The sequence below is a fragment of the Mirounga angustirostris genome, unplaced genomic scaffold (genome assembly GCF_029215605.1).
Source record: "Mirounga angustirostris isolate CCGP_5_RB_7025 unplaced genomic scaffold, mMirAng1.0.hap1 SCAF_17, whole genome shotgun sequence".
NCBI classification, from domain to species: Eukaryota; Metazoa; Chordata; class Mammalia; order Carnivora; family Phocidae; genus Mirounga; species Mirounga angustirostris.
This window is the reverse complement of record NW_026991725.1, coordinates 48786363-48802900: the sequence shown is the minus strand read 5'-3', so window position 1 is coordinate 48802900 and position 16538 is coordinate 48786363. Positions and strand designations below refer to the sequence as shown.

The 16538-nt window shown below is 44.0% G+C and overlaps 1 protein-coding gene across 6 annotated transcripts in view; it reads left to right on the top strand.

The window, feature by feature from the left end:
- The window catches only part of STX8 (syntaxin 8), a 246407-nt gene that overhangs the window by 159747 nt on the left and 70122 nt on the right, over window positions 1-16538 (top strand). The window contains exons 8-9 of one of the 6 annotated variants that reach the window (XR_008507235.2): window positions 15534-15671; window positions 16006-16037. The exons of 2 other annotated variants lie outside the window; for them this stretch is intronic. Coding sequence is in view for 3 of the 4 variants with exons in the window: in XM_064582128.1 (XP_064438198.1) it covers window positions 15534-15631 (98 nt within the window). In the remaining variant the exon portion in view is untranslated. Of the gene's footprint in view, window positions 1-3244; window positions 15488-15533; window positions 15672-16005; window positions 16038-16538 lie in introns of those variants that run through there. 3 more of the 6 variants (XM_064582128.1, XM_064582129.1, XM_045889865.3) reach the window with 3 other exon arrangements.

The window sequence follows — 16538 nt, the reverse complement described above, 5'->3', positions numbered from 1 at the left end:
TTTGGCGTGTGACTCTCTTAGGGAGGCTTACGAATAGCACAACACAGTGCTGTGGAGCCTGAGCTGGGTCACAACGTGGCCTCTGCCACTTGGGACCCGGGTGCCTGAGAGAGCCACCTGCCTTGTCCGCGTCGTTATTCTGCACATTCAGTGAAAGCAAGCTGGTGGCCCAGTGGCTGGTTCTAGTGCGTCCTCAGCAAACGCCAGCCATGGGAAAGCGTGGGTCTCAATCGGTTGCCCAGAGCCGCCTTCATAAATAAGACTCAGAGGCTCTGACCCTTGTTGGAAGGCAGCATAGAAGGGCTTTTAAGGAGAACAGTGATGACCTGAGAAAGTTTCGCAGGGATAATCTGGAGCTAGGAGGTTCATGTCCTCATTGAATTAGAAATGGAATTGCTTTCTTTCAACTAAACTGCAAAGTGTAATTTTGTGGCTGAAGCCATTACCGGGCATGAAATTGGTAAGGGGCACATCTAGTGCGCCCGGGATGGTGCTGGTTTCCCTTGGATAAGCATGAACATATTTTTTCTTACATTAGCTCTTTTGAACAACATAGGTAGGAAGCTGAATTCTAAGTTGTCTGGTTTATTTAACTAACCTTGGAGACCATTTAATCTCTCAAGGAGTTGTTTTTTAAAACCCTACCACAGGGGCACCTGGGTGGCTCAGTCAGTGAAGCGTCTGCCTTTGGCTCAGGTCATGATCCCAGGGTCCTGGGATCGAGCCCTGCATCGGGCTCCCTGCTCCGCGGGGAGCCTGCTTCTCCCTCTGCCTGTGCCGCTCCCCCCCCCCATGCTCTCTCTCTCTCTCTCTCTCTCTCTCTCTTGCTCACTTTCTCTCTCAAATAAATAAAATCTTAAAAAATAAAATAAAACCCTACTGTAAACACAGATAATTAGATACCTAATTATGGGGCAGAAGAATAACTGTGCAGATTCTTTTCTCTTACTGCTTATCAAGAATATTTTTCTTGCCTATTGTCTGCTTCTTTCTCTTCTCCTCCTTCACTGAGATAATCCAGGTAAGTTCCTCCGCTCCCTTATTCTTTACAGACCTGCATGTCTGTCTCTATACCCAGTGTCGTCTTTCATTCCATGTCTATGGAGAAATGCCCAGTCCTCCACTGATGCATGTCTGCCCTCAAAGCCATCTTGTCCTCAAGCTTCATTCCCCATCCGTTCTTTTCATTTTTCCCTGTCAACACCGGCATCATCTGCGGGCCAGGCACTGGGCTCTGTCCCAGAGCTGAAGGGTGGGTTGGGCACGGTGCCTGCCATGGAGTGGAAGAGAAGGACGCAGTGTAGATCCTGGTGACTACAGGGTGCCCAGGCGGAGAAGTATCTCAGCCAGCCTAGGGGCTCAAAGGTTCCAGGAGGACACAACATGGGAACAGAGGCCTGAGGAGTGAGTAGAACAGGCTTCCCCTGGGTCTGGTAAAGTGGAAACCCAAAGTAAGCAGGATGTGTATTCTGTGATCCCATGGCAGCGGGGGGAATGAGGGAGGGAAGAAAGAAAGGAGGGAGGGACGGAAGGGAAGGTGGGAAGACCCATGTCAGAACTGTAGAGGACAGTTTGCTCGAACATACAGAGCTAACACTGTTCCTTCAGAGTGGTGTGAGCTGGCCAGGCAGCCAGAGACTGTCAGTGCCTGGGGTACTTTCCTAATTGATTAATTGAAACTGTAAGGAAAATCTTAATATTAATCTTATAATTCTATCTTAATATTTTGGTACCTCTCTAGTCATTTTTTTCTACCCATAGTATTTTTACACGATGATGATGATATTCTATTTTTAACACTTCTGTCTTTTTAACATGTTCTTATAAGCCCTTTTTTCTTTTGGTGTCATTAGTACCCTTCTGTCAAATAGATACACCGTCCTTTACTTGGGTACTCTTGTTTGGGGGCTTTTAGACTGTTTTCTCATTTTACTGTATAAGTAATGCTGTATTACATACATAAAGCTTTTCTCCATATATAAGACTTGTTCCGGTCATGTAGGCTATCGGTTAGGATGCTTCCAGGTCCAGAAACAGAGACTGGGTCTGGCTCTTTTTTCACCAGGGCCCTGATTGGGAGGTTGTTGGAGCCCAGAGAAGGGACAGGAGGCTGGAGGGCCAGGGATAGAGCAGCCGTCCCTGGACAAAGAGGCCAGGATGCTGCAGCCAGAGTAGCTGAGCGACGCCCCCACCTCTCTTGGTCAGAGGACGGGTGCTGAGCTGGCTGGGCCTGGCCTTTGGCGGTGGGCCGAGGAGGAATCTGACCATGTTGGGCTTCGTGTGATTGGAGCTCCCTCAAAATGGACATTAGGGTTGGTTCTGGACAGCCAGGGAAAAAACAAAGCAAAACAAAACTTGGCCATTACAACCACATTACTTATTTCCCAAGTCGATTTATTTAGGCCCAGGGTGGGAGCGGTGTTAAGTTGATATATATTGCCAAATTATTTTCCAGCGATGTATCAGGAACCAGCCCCCACTCGGACTTATTGGCCACAGTACGTTGCGAAAATCCAGTGCCGCCCATCACCCTTGAATAATTTCTGGTATTGAGAAGTTTCTGTCCACCGGAAATCCCTCTTCCTTGATTCCTGTGACACAGCTGGGCACCGAGGAGAGGAAGTCAGAAGACCTGGTAGCCAGCCTCAGGGAGCACGCACTCAGACAGGAAGGCAGTAAGCTCAGGGCAGTGCGTTTACAGAGCCTACCAGATGGTCACACGACACCATCGAAGCAACCTCATTGGGGCCGCTCATTCTGGAAAGTTGGGTAGAAATCTAGCAGAGGCAGGCTAGCGTTCCAGGCAGTAGGAAATGCAGGTTTGCAGGAGGCACGAAGGCCCGAAACGACACTCGGTTTCTCAAACAAGAATTGGGGCTGGCCGGCTGGGCCCGAGGGTGCCTGCCGGAGAGGTGTGGCGGTGAGGCTAGTCACGGAGGCTAGGCCAGCTCAGGGGGGCCCAGGCCACAAACCCAGCCCCCTTTTGGCTTGCATTGCTTTCCCTCTTCCCACTTCCACTGAAGACCTTACGTTGGGCTCAGTCCTCTTGGCACTTTATCTTTAAGCTTCTTCATCTGCTCTCTTGGATGGCTTCATGGTCAACCGGAAGTTCCACAGTCTCAGACCCGGACTGCACCTGAAGTTCAAGGTCTGTGTCTTCAGGTGCTGCCAGTCCCGTTTCTCTGGCCTGCCCCCCAGCTCCCTCTCAATCTGGGCATCTTCTTTGTACACTCCTTACCTGCAGGAGAGACCAGACAGGAACCTTCGTAATGAAGCAGGCCACCGCGATGACCTCCAGGGACAAATGGGAGAGTAAACAACAGATTGTCGCCAAGTGGGAATGCCGTGCCGGTCATCTCTCTGCTTGTTTTCTTGGGAGAAGCCTGAAATCTGGATCTTCAAGTGAGATCTCCCAGTATTTTAGTGTTGACAGTAAATTAACATTTAAAAAAATGTCCATGTGGGCCAAATAAAACATGGCACAGTGTACTTCTTGGGGACCTCTCGGTAACATGCATCCAGTCCGTCCCCCGGGCCTATTTGGAAATGACTCTGAGATCTCCCTCTTCCCTCTTCATCGCTTGATGTTCTCACCACTCTGTTTCTGGCTCTTGTCACTTTTATGTGGCCATTAAAGATAATAATGACAAAGCCTGTTTATCGGGACAGGAAAATGTGCATGAGTGGAGTCTTGATCATATTTATAGAAACTGTGGCCCACATCTTCTGGTTTTGGTGTATGAATGCAGCAAACGTGTCCCCCTTGCCCCCCGCCCAGCTGTCGGCGTTACAAAGAGAAATAAGATGAGTCTCTCTGCTTAAGGTGCTTATTTTTTAAACTTGCTTTTCCCAATTGATTTTAAACTGTTTCCCTCCCTTAGACCCATCTGCTGCATTTTAGACAAAATGACTTTTCTCCGTCACGGGGCTGATAGAGACCAAGTAGCAAAACCGTGCAGTGCATGACTCTTAGACCTGCTTCTGGAACCCAAGAGAAATCTGCGGCACTCTGATGACTATATTGGGATTGGCCCAGATGCATTTCAGGGGCTAATGTGTACGGCCCACAGATCTCTCCTGCTCTGGGCACCCCTTACGTCCTCCCTTCCTCCTGGGCCCTGTGGTCGCTCGTGAAATGTGTAAAATGCATGTGTGAGGCGTTTGTGGTCAGATGTCTCGTATATGTGACCACATCACTGTTGTCTGCTTTGATTTTGAGTTCCTACTGTGGAAAAGCCCATTTTTCTGCTAATGGCATTTATTTGGGAAGCAGGAATAGGAGCAGTAAGTTCAAATGTTGATGCTTCGGCTTAATCCAGGCAAAATGAAGCCTTTGAGAGAAGCGCAAAATTGGAAAACCTTTATTTAATGGAAGGTGATTGATAGGGGCTGACAGCCTCAGAGGCCTCCACGCTTCTGTAATCTGCTACGAGGCTATCATCAAGGGGTCAGAAATGATCACAAAGTAGAATCATTTTTTGATTATTGTTTTTGCTTGGTGTGGTTTGGAAAGATAAGGTGTGATTTCCAAGGGTGGCTTCTGTTGTTACGGGAGTAATAATTACATCGTATGGGCCTCGGTCGGTGCTCCCCCCCTCCAATGTACATGTTTATGCGTGTTTTCTGGTAATGTGTGTTCACCAGTGACTTCACGTGCTTTCAGCTGGCCCTGCAGGACCCATAAGGACTGACTGGGCTGAGAAGGACCGTCAGGAGGCCTGGGACAGAGTATGCTTTGCGTACTTGAGGTATACTTTACCTCTGTTATTTGCCCACTGCCCATGGCGGGGGGAAGAGTGCCCCAGCACCTGCTCGACATGTCTTGTCAACCCAACCTAACCCTTCAGGACTTCACCATTACACCCGTGTGCTTCCATTCGTATATGGATTTTCTTTAATATTTGTAAATTGAAATGAAATGAAGAACTGGATTCTGGTCGTGACAGAGATCACCCAAGCTGGGTAGGCCTGGGAGCGGGAAGTGACTGGACATCTCTATACATGCAAAACCGGTGGTTTGGACTAGACGCTCTTTGAGGTTCTTCCAACCCTGGCATCCTCTCCCCCCCCCTTTTTTTTAAAGATTTTATTTATTTATTTGAGAGAGAGAGACTGAGAGAGAGAGAGCATGAAAGGGGGGAGGGTCGGAGGGAGAAGCAGACTCCCCGCCGAGCAGGGAGCCCGATGCGGGACTCGATCCAGGGACTCCAGGATCATGACCTGAGCCGAAGGCAGTCGCTTAACCAACTGAGCCACCCAGGCGCCCTTTCCATACCCCTTTGAAGAGAATCAGGCACCCCCTCGCAACCCCGCCGTACCCTACACACACACACACGGAGTAATAAATCCGAGACGAGCCAGGGGTCTAGGCCAGAACTGTATCCGTCTCATTTCCTACAGGCTGGCCAGCACCAAGTTAGATACTTGCAGGATTAAATCATAGCTGAATAGGGATTTTTACCTGCATCGTCACGTGTTCCTGTGTTGATTGCAAATGTTGTTAGCCAACGTCTATCATTTTTCTCATCGGAACAAAACAAGAAAGATGGGGGAGTTTTTAATGGAAGTTACAGAGGAAATTTGGTAGGTTTATAAAGGTGGAAAATAAAGGAATGGGGTAATGGGAGTAACTCCTGGGTTCTGTGTTCAAGAGTAGTTGCTAGAAAGAGATTCCTAACACTTCTCTCTCAAGTTGGGCTATTTTTAGTTACTGTTTTAGAAGTGAGTTGGTGGGGGCACCTGGGTGACTCAGTCGTTAAGCGTCCGCCTTCGGCTCAGGTTATGGTCACAGGGTCCTGGGATCGAGCCCCACATCGGGCTCCCTGCTCCGCGGGAAGCCTGCTTCTCCCTCTCCGACTCGCCCTGCTTGTGTTCTCTCTCTCGCTGTATCTCTCTCTCTCTGTCAAGTAAACAAAATTTTGAAAATAAATAAAAAGAAGTGAGTCGGTGGAACATTTTTTTTTTAGTTTTTTGGAAAACATCTCTAAGATTTAAGTTTTTAGCATGGTTTTCATGCCTCTCTCCTCTTAAAAAATGTAACTCTAGGGGCGCCTGGGTGGCTCAGATGGTTGAGCGTCTGCCTTCGGCTCAGGTCATGATCCCAGGGTCCTGGGATCGAGTCCCGCATCGGGCTCCCTGCTCCTTGGGAGCCTGCTTCTCCCTCTGTTTCTCTCTCTCTCTCTCTATCATGAATAAATAAATAAAATCTTCAAAAAAAAAATGTAACTCTAAAATGGGTTAAATGGACACGGAGCTGAGTTTAGGGTTGTTAAAGTCACAGTTGTTCCCAAGTGGATTGTCTTCTTCGTGTGTTATCAAAACAGAAATTCAGGTATCAGATTATCTTCCTGATCTCCTGTGTCTACCCTGTTTAGGGGGCCTCCTGGCCCCAGCCAGTTTTTGGTGGGTGCTCAGAGAATGGGGCGGTTTTACTTAGGACATTAGCTGTAATAGCCAACATTGCTTAGGAGAAACAGCAACCACCGATAAATAAAGTTGAGCAGTTGTCATGGTTTTAGAAATGGTCATAATTAATAGCTGGCCCTAGTACTTTCTGACTCTGTCCAGGCACATGTGTTGTTCCGTCCACGAGTGAATCCCCCCTCGCACCTGCTCTTCAGCCTGCAGCCTGCGTGAAAAGCAGCTCAAGTGCAAAGTAATGCTTACGGTCCAGAGAATCTGCCCTTGTGACTTCCTCTTGATCCTAATGAAACATGCCCACTTGGAAGTGCACATGTTGGAATGAAGTCAGAGGGATTGGGTAGTTGAAGGGAATGTGTAGTATTCAAAAAATAACTAGATAATTCTCCCTTACCAAGCCCCTTGGACGTGCAGTGTTATCAGCCAGATATTAACCTTTAAAGAACTCGACTCTAGACGTTGTCACATTAATGAGAAATTGAGATAGCCCTTCATCGTCTCCAGCACAACCTCACCAGTGACTCGGTATTTAATCTTTGGCTCCCCTTTTCTTTCTTTCGCAGGGCCAAGCAATCATGACAATTTCCAGTCATTGAACCAGCGTTAAATTCCTAAGAAAAATTGATTTGGGTCTCATTTTAAATCACTGATGAGTTTTCTCTGCCCATGCGTGTGAACAGGGAGATCAATTTCTCCGGATTAGCAGTAGAATGCTCTTTGTATTGGACTTGAGTCTCAGCTGTTCGTGACACGAGCCATCTCCCGCAGCAGGCACCTCAGGTCTCTGCTCGTCTCTGCACGTCGGGCATACACCTGTGTCGGCCTTGTGTCTCCTGAGCAGCCTCCACGTGTCCGCTCACTTGTGCTTATTGGAGACGTTGGCCCTTGAAACAATAGCTCCTTTCAAAATGACTTTGGGATTTCTGGAAAGCCTTATATATTTTAAAAATTTCTTGTAGATATGGATCTGAGAGTTTTCATTGTTGTGTTGGCATTGGTTTGCTGTAGCTTCGTACATGTAAGTACAGAGAAATGAAAAGAAACTGGGAAATGGTCATTTTTTGAAAGAATATTTTTATTTATTTGAGAGAGAGCATGAGTGGGGAGAGGGGCAGAAGGAGAGGGAGAAGCAGACTCCCCGCTGAGCAGGGAGCCCGATGTGGGCCTCGATCCCAGGACCCTGAGCCGAAGGCAGATGCTTAACCGACTGAGCCACCCAGGTGCCCCAGAAAATGGTCACTTTAAGAATGAATAAATACGGTGGTCACGCAACACTGTGAAAGGACTTAGTGCCAACCGAACCACACACTTAAGGATGGTTCATGTGGTAAATTTCATGGTACATGCATTTAATCACAATAAATTTTTTTAATTTAAAAAGCAGATGGAATTTCATTTCATGAAATTATGGCAAAGTTACAGTAATACAATTTCTAAAACTCCTTGGCATGATTATAAAATACAATACTCTCCCGTACAACCGTTTTTTATGTGATGTGGTAACAGACTCTTAATTATATCGATATAGATTTGCCTAAGCAAAATAGAGAAGGGAACAAAAATGCCCTCAAAAATTAGAGGACATCTCACAAATAAATGTAGGGGAATTAAGCTTTATTGTTGCCATATCTTATTTTTGTCATTCCTATTAATACTGGGGAAGCACAGTTACCTGATCACTGATACATCCCTATATCCTAAGTATTGGCAGTTTATTTCTGAAACCTGAAAGGAAAGTTTTCTGCCTTGAATGTTTGATTTACAGAGACTTCCCTCTTCCTGCCATCAGCCCTCTGGCATTACACTTATTCATATAATTTCAGTAACGTGACTCCTAGCATATTTATCCTTGATAAATCAGGGATGCCTTTTGCCCCACCTTGCTGCTCTGACTTCCATTTTGTTTACAGGTAATGAAGCCTCTAAGAGTTGGGGCACGTGCTTTTTCACTTTGGTCAGGAAGCAGGCTCACCTTAACTGTGACATCGAGTCTGTTTTTTCACCGTGCCTTCCTTAGCAAAGTTAAACTTCCAGTCCTTCCAAACAATGGTCATCCTCTTTGTGATCCAAATTTACGTCTCTTCTCCCTGTCTTTTCAACTCTGCTTCTCTTTCTTTCTGTTTTATAATGTGACCTGGAGCGGCTTCTGTGGTTTTCCTCCTTCCTTAAGTATTTCTTAGCTGTGTCTTACATTTTTGGTAGCATGTGCTGGCTCCAATCAATTTAATAGCCAGATGTGCTGGACTTTAAATATTCTTCCCTCACCACCTCCCCCCACCCAAAGCACCTTTATTGCCAGGTGGCGAAAATTCTAGACCTTAGGCAAATTTTTCAGAACAAGAGCCCTTTTAGCCTGTCAGTACTAAGTAAATATTTCTAAGCACTTTGCAAAGTGGAGACTATAATTGTGATACAATTTTATATGTGAAGGGAGAGGGAAAGGAGAGCCATCTGGAAGGAGCTTCTCTTTGTCCTATGGCTGTTCTAATGCTCGCAGAGCTGAACATAACAACTCGCCTGTGGCAAATTAGAAGATTTAGGTATTTAAAGGCGCATATTACATGGGTTTTTTTGTTTTTGTTTTTGTTTTCTTGGAAAAAGATCAAATTGCTACTGATTATACCAAGAACGCTCAGAATGAAGCTGGTAGTTTTACTGAGTTTTTCTGTCCGAGCAACATACAAACTTGTTTATCTACACTGCTCATTTCAAAGAAGCCAAATCAGGGCCTCTGGCATTGCCAAATGCCTGGAACACTGTCGGGTTTGTAGGTGATGGAAAGTAATAAGGAGCCCTTTGGAGAACTTGTGCCTACAGATTTGAGGCTCTCTGTTCAACCTTTCCTCCCTGGGCTGATGGGTTTCTTTTGCGGGTATTAACTCCCACAGGAGGTACTATCTCTTCTCCATGCTGATGTTCCAAGTCGGGCTCAAGCTCCTGAGGTCTGGTGGGAGGGTGTCATAAACACACTTGACCCTGGAACAACGTGGGCTTGAACTGTGCAGGTCCACTCATACATAGATTTTCTCTTTCAATAAATGCAGTATAGTCCTGTGAATGTATTCTCTCTTCCTCATGATTTTGTTAAATAACATTTTCTTCCCTCTAGCTTCCTTTACTGTAAGAATACAGATAGAACACATACAACATACTGAACATGTGTTAATGGACAGTTATCAGCAAGGCTTCCAGTCAGCGGCAGGCTATTGATAGTTACATTTTGGGGGAATCAAAAGTTATACACGGATTTTCAATAGCATGGGGGTCAGCGCCTCTAACCCCTCTTGGTTCAAGGGTCAAGTGTCGTTCTAAGTAGGTTCCTCTGAGCTCACAGGCCTGAAGCAGGAGAATCCCCCAAGGGGCTTATCTTAATGGGCTCTGGACCGTGACAAGCAGTGGAATCCTAACCCATCACTCTTGAAGATGCATCTCTGGCTCTGGGTGCTGGGCTCTCCCTGTGCGCTCTGTACTCTCCTCTCTCCTCTCTTTCTAGGCCTTTTTCTTCTTCTTTCCTGTTTTCTTTCAGGAAAACTCTTAGACTTCTGGTCTTCCTCTCCCCACTGCTCTTCTCTGTTCATTATCTCAGTAAAGAATATACCTTCCAAAGGCTTCCCTCCTCAGCCTCTTCCTGCCCTCTCAGCCAGCTTCTGCAAAGCCCTGTCCTCCTCTGCTCTGTTCTGTGTGTCCCAGCCAGCCACTTTCTCTCCTCACTGCGTCATGGAGCATGGAACCATCTGGAAGTGTGCTACCGAATAGAAGACAGGAATAGTCAAGAAGTACATTTTTTAAAATGTTATTGTATCATATCTTTATGATCTACTGTACAGCTTACTTTGTAAAAATATCTTTTGTATACATTTTCTTGCCATATCCATGACTCATTTTAAAGTGTGTTGAAGCTAGTGAATTAGTACCTGAGTGATCCTGCATGACTGTGTTTTTGCCAAATTGAAGACTGAAGCCACCTTCTCCCAACTCATTTTTGTCTCCTCATAAAAGGTGTTTGGGGTTTTATTCTTTGGTCATCTTAGCAGTATGCCAGCCATTTTGGTATCAGTCAGACTTTATGGAGAAGGGCCTGTCATGCGTCTGGCTACTTAGTTTGGAAAGTGGTGGATATCCTCTTTCACGTAGGAATTCGCATGAGGGTTTGCTTTGCCATCTTCTAGAGTTGTCTGACTTTATCTAAATAATAAAGTTAGATTGTACTTTTGCAATCATAACCATAGATGAGGCTTCGTGCCCTTAGCTCTTTCCGGTAATGAAGATGGGTAGCTGCTTACAAAATCTCTCTTAATCCCTCAGGGAGGCTCTACCAGTCGCTGGCCAGTCAGTAAAAAGGGTAACCGTACTAGGCATTTCACCCAGAGGAGACGTAATACAGAGAACTAGTTGCAACACTGTCGGAAGGACTGAGAGAATAAAAAAAGGAGGGTGAGGTAATCCGGACATGAGTACCTGTGTGAGGCAGCTTCCACTCGTAGACATGGGAGAAGGAAGGTGTGGAAGCATGTTCTAGAGCACAGGTGTATAGTCACTGCTGCCCTCCCAAGACTGCTGCCTGGCCAGGCCTGGAAGAGCAGGACCATGGTTAGATGACAGCAGACCAGAGGAGAGCTGCCTTGCTGGCTCTGGGACCACGAGAGAGGCCACCGTGGCTGCAGCTGGGGTCACTGAGGGAATTTAGAAACTTGCAGAGACACTGCTAGAAGCAGAGGGGGAAAGAGAGGAAGAAGAGCAGCTTCCATCCTTCTTCTTGCTTTCTGAACTCTTTTTAGCACCTAATATTGGCAGAATGTAATAGGAAGCTAGCTGGCAAGGGAACCTGGGAAAGGTGGGGTGGTTTGCAAACTCCAGCATGACAGAACAGAGCGAAGAAGAGCAGGTATAGTGCTAAGAGACAACAGGTAATTCCTGGCCCATTAGCTCTTTACATGGGGACCATTGAGATGTTCTATACATCTGTCTCACTGAAATCATCTCAGGTGTTTTCCCAACTTTTCATGTTTCTTCCAGAATTGGGAAGTTCCTCATGGACCTATTGAACTGGAAAAAGGTTTATATGTATTCTAGAAAACTGTTTGGTTACAGCTGTTCATCCCTAGCCATATGAATCTCAGACTTTCAGACAATGTATACATTGTCATTAACAGAAAAAATAGTGTTGCTGTCACACTGAGCTACCGGAAGAAATGATACCGTTTCCGCTGCTTGGCAAGTGGACCTACCGTATTAAATAATAATAGATATGAACAAACGTACAACAGTTGGACTTAATGTCTTATAATTAGATTGGCTTATATCCTTCAGTTATTTCCTTTGTATCTCTTTGTGAAAGAAAGAACTGTGAGAAGTTATCTGTGAAAAAAGTGACAAACAGAAAGGACCATGGGCCACCCCCTGTAGTTTTAGAGATTGGAAAGTAAAGTTGAAGAAACTTTCCAGAAATGAGAACCAAAGACAAGGGAGGATATAAAAATTAAAGGATCAGTCCAAGATCCAAACAGTAGGAATGTCACAATGAGAAAATAGGGGCAAGGAAATTTTCAAAGGAAAGAATGCAAGAAATTTCCCTAGAACTGAGGGACAGGAGTGACCATCTTGAAAGAATCTACTAGATACCCAGCTTAATAAATGAAAAAAAAGACCCATGTCAAGGCACAGCATAATGAAATTTCAAAACATACGGATAAAGAGGAATTCCTTTAAGTTTCCCAGAGTAAGTAGAAGGGGGCACAAGAGGGTAGGGGGAGAGAATGTTCAAAGGATCTGAAATCAGAATGGCATCCAATATCTCATGAAAAACACTGGATGGCAGTGAAGTATTGCAGGAAGCTCCTGGCAGATGTACTTTCCTTAAATGAGAAAGTAACTCTAGAAGGGGGATCTCTGATGCCAGGAATGAAGGAGAGAAGTAAAAGAGCATTCTCTGGATGATAGCAGTGGGAAGACCTGGGATATCAACTGTGCAACAGACCCAAGAGAATCACCATTTCCGAATAGATTTAGAGGTCAGGGAGGAAAATAGAATGCTATGTTTTCCTAGATGAAAAAATACACTGAGAGGCTGTTGGAGAGTGTAAGATTTGGTAGCTGGGAATCTAAGCAATTGAAAAAGAAAGGCAGTTATTAACTCCAGGAAAACAAAAGGTAATACCAAAAAAAGGAAACATAGTTATAATGCATTACTTATGAATGAATGTGTACATAGCCATAATAATTTAGACATTAGTTGTTAAAATAACCTAAATGTATGATCTAAGTGTACGGTAGATGGGAAAGAGAAGAGGTGGAGTTTAAAAGAACTAAATCCTCCTACAATGAAAGAGGAAATGACTAGGTAATATCTAAAATTGATGGAATTTAGAGATTATGGTCTAAGCACATGATTTTAAATTATGGAATAAAAAAAAATTGTGGGGACTAATGATGGAGTAGTCAGAAGGGGGAGACATATTACCTTTTTTTTAAAAGTAAGCCTTTTTTAGAATTATTTGAATTTTTTAGTTTGTGGCATAAATAATTTTGATACAGTCATTTTTCTTTAATGTTGAGGTCTTTAGGTTTGTAGGTTCTGTTGTCTTAAAGGATAAGCTTCTAAATGGCAAAAAAACTTAATTAAAAATATAGAGTTTATTAAGTAAAAAAGAATTCAAGTAACTTTTGAATAGAGTTCTTTGTATACCCTTAGTTGAATATTCCCAAAATGATGAACTGCAGAAATCTCAGGCTCTACTAAGTAGGTTTGTTGTTGGGAATGGTATTAGTAGAGTAATTCTGGTTGTTTTGTTTTGTTTTGTTTTTAAATTAACATATAATATATTATTTGTTTCAGGGGTACAGGTCTGTGATTCATCAGTCTTACACAATTCACAGCGCTCACCATAGCATATATCTTCCCCAATGTCCATCACCCAGCCACCCCATCCCTCCCACCCCCCTCCACTCCAGCAACCCCCAGTTTGTTTCCTGAGATTAAGAGTCTCTTATGGTTTGTCTCCCTCTCTAGTTTCATCTTGTTTCATTTTTCCCTCCCTTCCCCTATGATCCTCTGTCTTGTTTCTCAAATTCCTCATATCAGTGAGATCATATGATAATTGTCTTTCTCTCATTGACTTATTTCGCTTAGCATAATACCCTCTAGTTGCAAATGACAAGATTTGGGGGGTTTTGATGGCTGTATAATATTCCATTGTATATATAGACCACACCTTCTTTATCCATTCATCTGTTGATGGACATCTTGGCTCTTTCCATAGTTTGGCTATTGTGGACATTGCTGCTATAAACATTGGGGTGTATGTACCCCTTCGGATCACTACATTTGTATCTTTGAGATAAATACCCAGTAGTGCAACTGCTGGGTCTTAGGGTAGCTCTATTTTCAACTTTTTGAGGAACCTCCATACTGTTTTCCAGAGTGGGTGCACCAGCTTGCATTCCCAAGTAGAGTAATTCTGAATCTACTTTGTGTGTTAGTAGGAGAGAGTAAGTGAGTAAATATAGCAATGCACTTAAAAACTGGGGAGATACAGGGGCACCTGGGTGGCTCAGTCGGTTAAGCGTCTGCCTTCGGCTCAGGTCATGGTCCCGGGGTCCTGGGATCAAGTCCCGCATCGGGCTCCCTGCTCAGTGGGAGGCCTGCTTCTCCCTCTCCTGCTCCCCCTGCTTGTGTTCCCTCTCTCGCTGTCTCTCTTTCTGTCAAATAAATAAATAAATAAATAATCTTAAAAAAAAAAAAACCAAAAAACTGGGGAGATACAAATAGCAAATGGGAAAAGTAAGAACGAACTCTTTGGTATTAGATTTGAATTCTAAGTATCATTGTGGACTCATGATTAAAGAGTAATAGATCTCTGCTTTTAAACAGTGAAAGAGCCTAGAAGCCATGATATTCCAGTAGCAGTGAGCACAATTAGCACCCAGATCTTGGTTTCTAAATACTGTTTACCATGAAAAGGAACCAAGGCTCCTTGCAGAAACAGCTAATTCTAGGTCTAAGGCAGAGAAATATAAGTCAAGCCTAGAATATCTTGTGTCAGGAGTCAAGGAAATGCACAAACAATGATGAAGGCAAATCAAAAGAATATAGGAGCTGCCTTAAAGGGACACCCAGTGGTCAGATTTGGGGCAATTGAAGCAATCAAAATAATGATGGTAATAAACACTGGGTTTAAAAAATGCATTCTTGAGTCCACATCAATAATCATCAATAATCAAAAAAGGCAGAAGTGATGCTGGGGAGAGGGTCTTCTTGCCACCTAATAAATGTAGAAAAAGAATAAAATCATAAAATCACCATTTTGCAACTGCTAGTATAATTGTTTCAGAATCATCAATGGATGCTGAACTATTACGTAAAAAGGTTATGGAAAGCGGGATATTCACAATCTCAAATTATGACCCCACAGTTTATTTATTAATTGTAAAGGAGGAAAGATACTTGAACGAAGTGAGCACCTAGCATCACCAGCATTGGAGACAACTTAGCATTACATGGCTCCAGGTGTGATGCAGTGGGAAGTAAATACTCCATCGCGTTTATGTCATATTGTTAACTCGAATCTGATCAAGAGAAATAATGAGAAGAGTGCAGATTGGTGGATGATCTATGCGACAACATCTTAGACCCTTTGAAAGTGTCATTGTCATGGAAGAAAGAGAAAGATGGAATAATTGTTGTAGATTAAAGGGGACAGAAGATGCACCTTGTGGTTTCTGTTGAGTTCTGGATCAAACACACACAGCTGAAAGAACATTATTGGGACCTTGAGGGGCATTTGAATATGGACCGTGTATTAGATAAAGTTACTGTGTCAATGTTAAAATTTTGGGTTATAACAGTAATTTTGTGCTCTCTTGGAGAATGTCCTTGTTCTTAAAAGATGCATGCTAAAGCATGTGTTTGCTGCTTGCTTTCCAAAATCTCAGCAAAACACACACACACATATAATACAAATACAGAGAGAATAGATACACTAATTATTATTTACTTATTAGATAATTAAATGTGACCAATTGTTCACCAGTGTTACTTGGTGTCTCGATGAGGGGTATACAGGTGCTCTCTGTAGTATTTTTTTTTTTTTAAGATTTATTTATCTATTTGACAGAGAGACACAGCGGGAGAGGGAACACAAGCAGAGGGAGAGGCTTCCCGCGGAGCAGGGAGACAGATGCGGGGCTCGATCCCAGGACCCCGGGATCATGACCCGAGCTGAAGGCAAACGTTGAATGATTGAGCCACCCAGGTACCCCTGTAGTATTTTTTTTCTACTTTTTGTAGGTTCTAAATCTTTCAAAATTAAAACATTGGGGAGGGGAAAGAAAATACAAACAGGGAAGTTTCCCATGGATTGCTGTCTTTGTTCACATTTTAATATGTTTTCTAAGGAGGGAATGAATAGCTAGTGAAGTTTCTAGGTGTATTGCTAATATACCCTTTCAAATCTGGTCTAAGCCATAGGAAGACCTTTAAAGATGAACGCACTTTAGTGTGAGCAAGGTGGTACATTAGGCAAACCTGGTATATGCTACACATACAGGATCCAGCTACTCAGGAAAGCAACACCTCTCTCATTACAGGCTTTTCTCTGAAGACCCTGGCCAGCAAGAAGGTAAGATGGGAAACCGAAGCATAACCTGTCCACATAGTAAGCTTATGTGCTCCCTCAGGTGGAATACTTTGTGGACTTAACTCATCACAGTTTAGATTTCCATCCTGAAAGTCATCCCACTGTGGTGAAATTGTTTGGGTGTTTATCTTCTTGCTAGACCTTGAACTTCTTGAGGTCTTCTGACTGGATCTGTTGCTCTGATTCCTAGCAGTAGGCGAGATGATTGGCTCTGAATTGGATTTATTTGGAAGGCAACTGAAGTCATGGGGGTGAGGGTTTTCTGTGTCTTCAAACTATTTTTAAGGACTTGTCAGCCTGGAAAGGTGAGATTTGAGTAGGCATAGAACATTTATTAGATTGTAAATGGTACGGATAGGGTACACTTGGATTTGGTCTAATACTCAAGTACCTAGGACCATCAAAAAGAAAGTTTGGTAGCTTGCGGCCACATAGTCTCCAGCCACCATCAATCATATTGCAAAAACTTGCGCACATACCCTA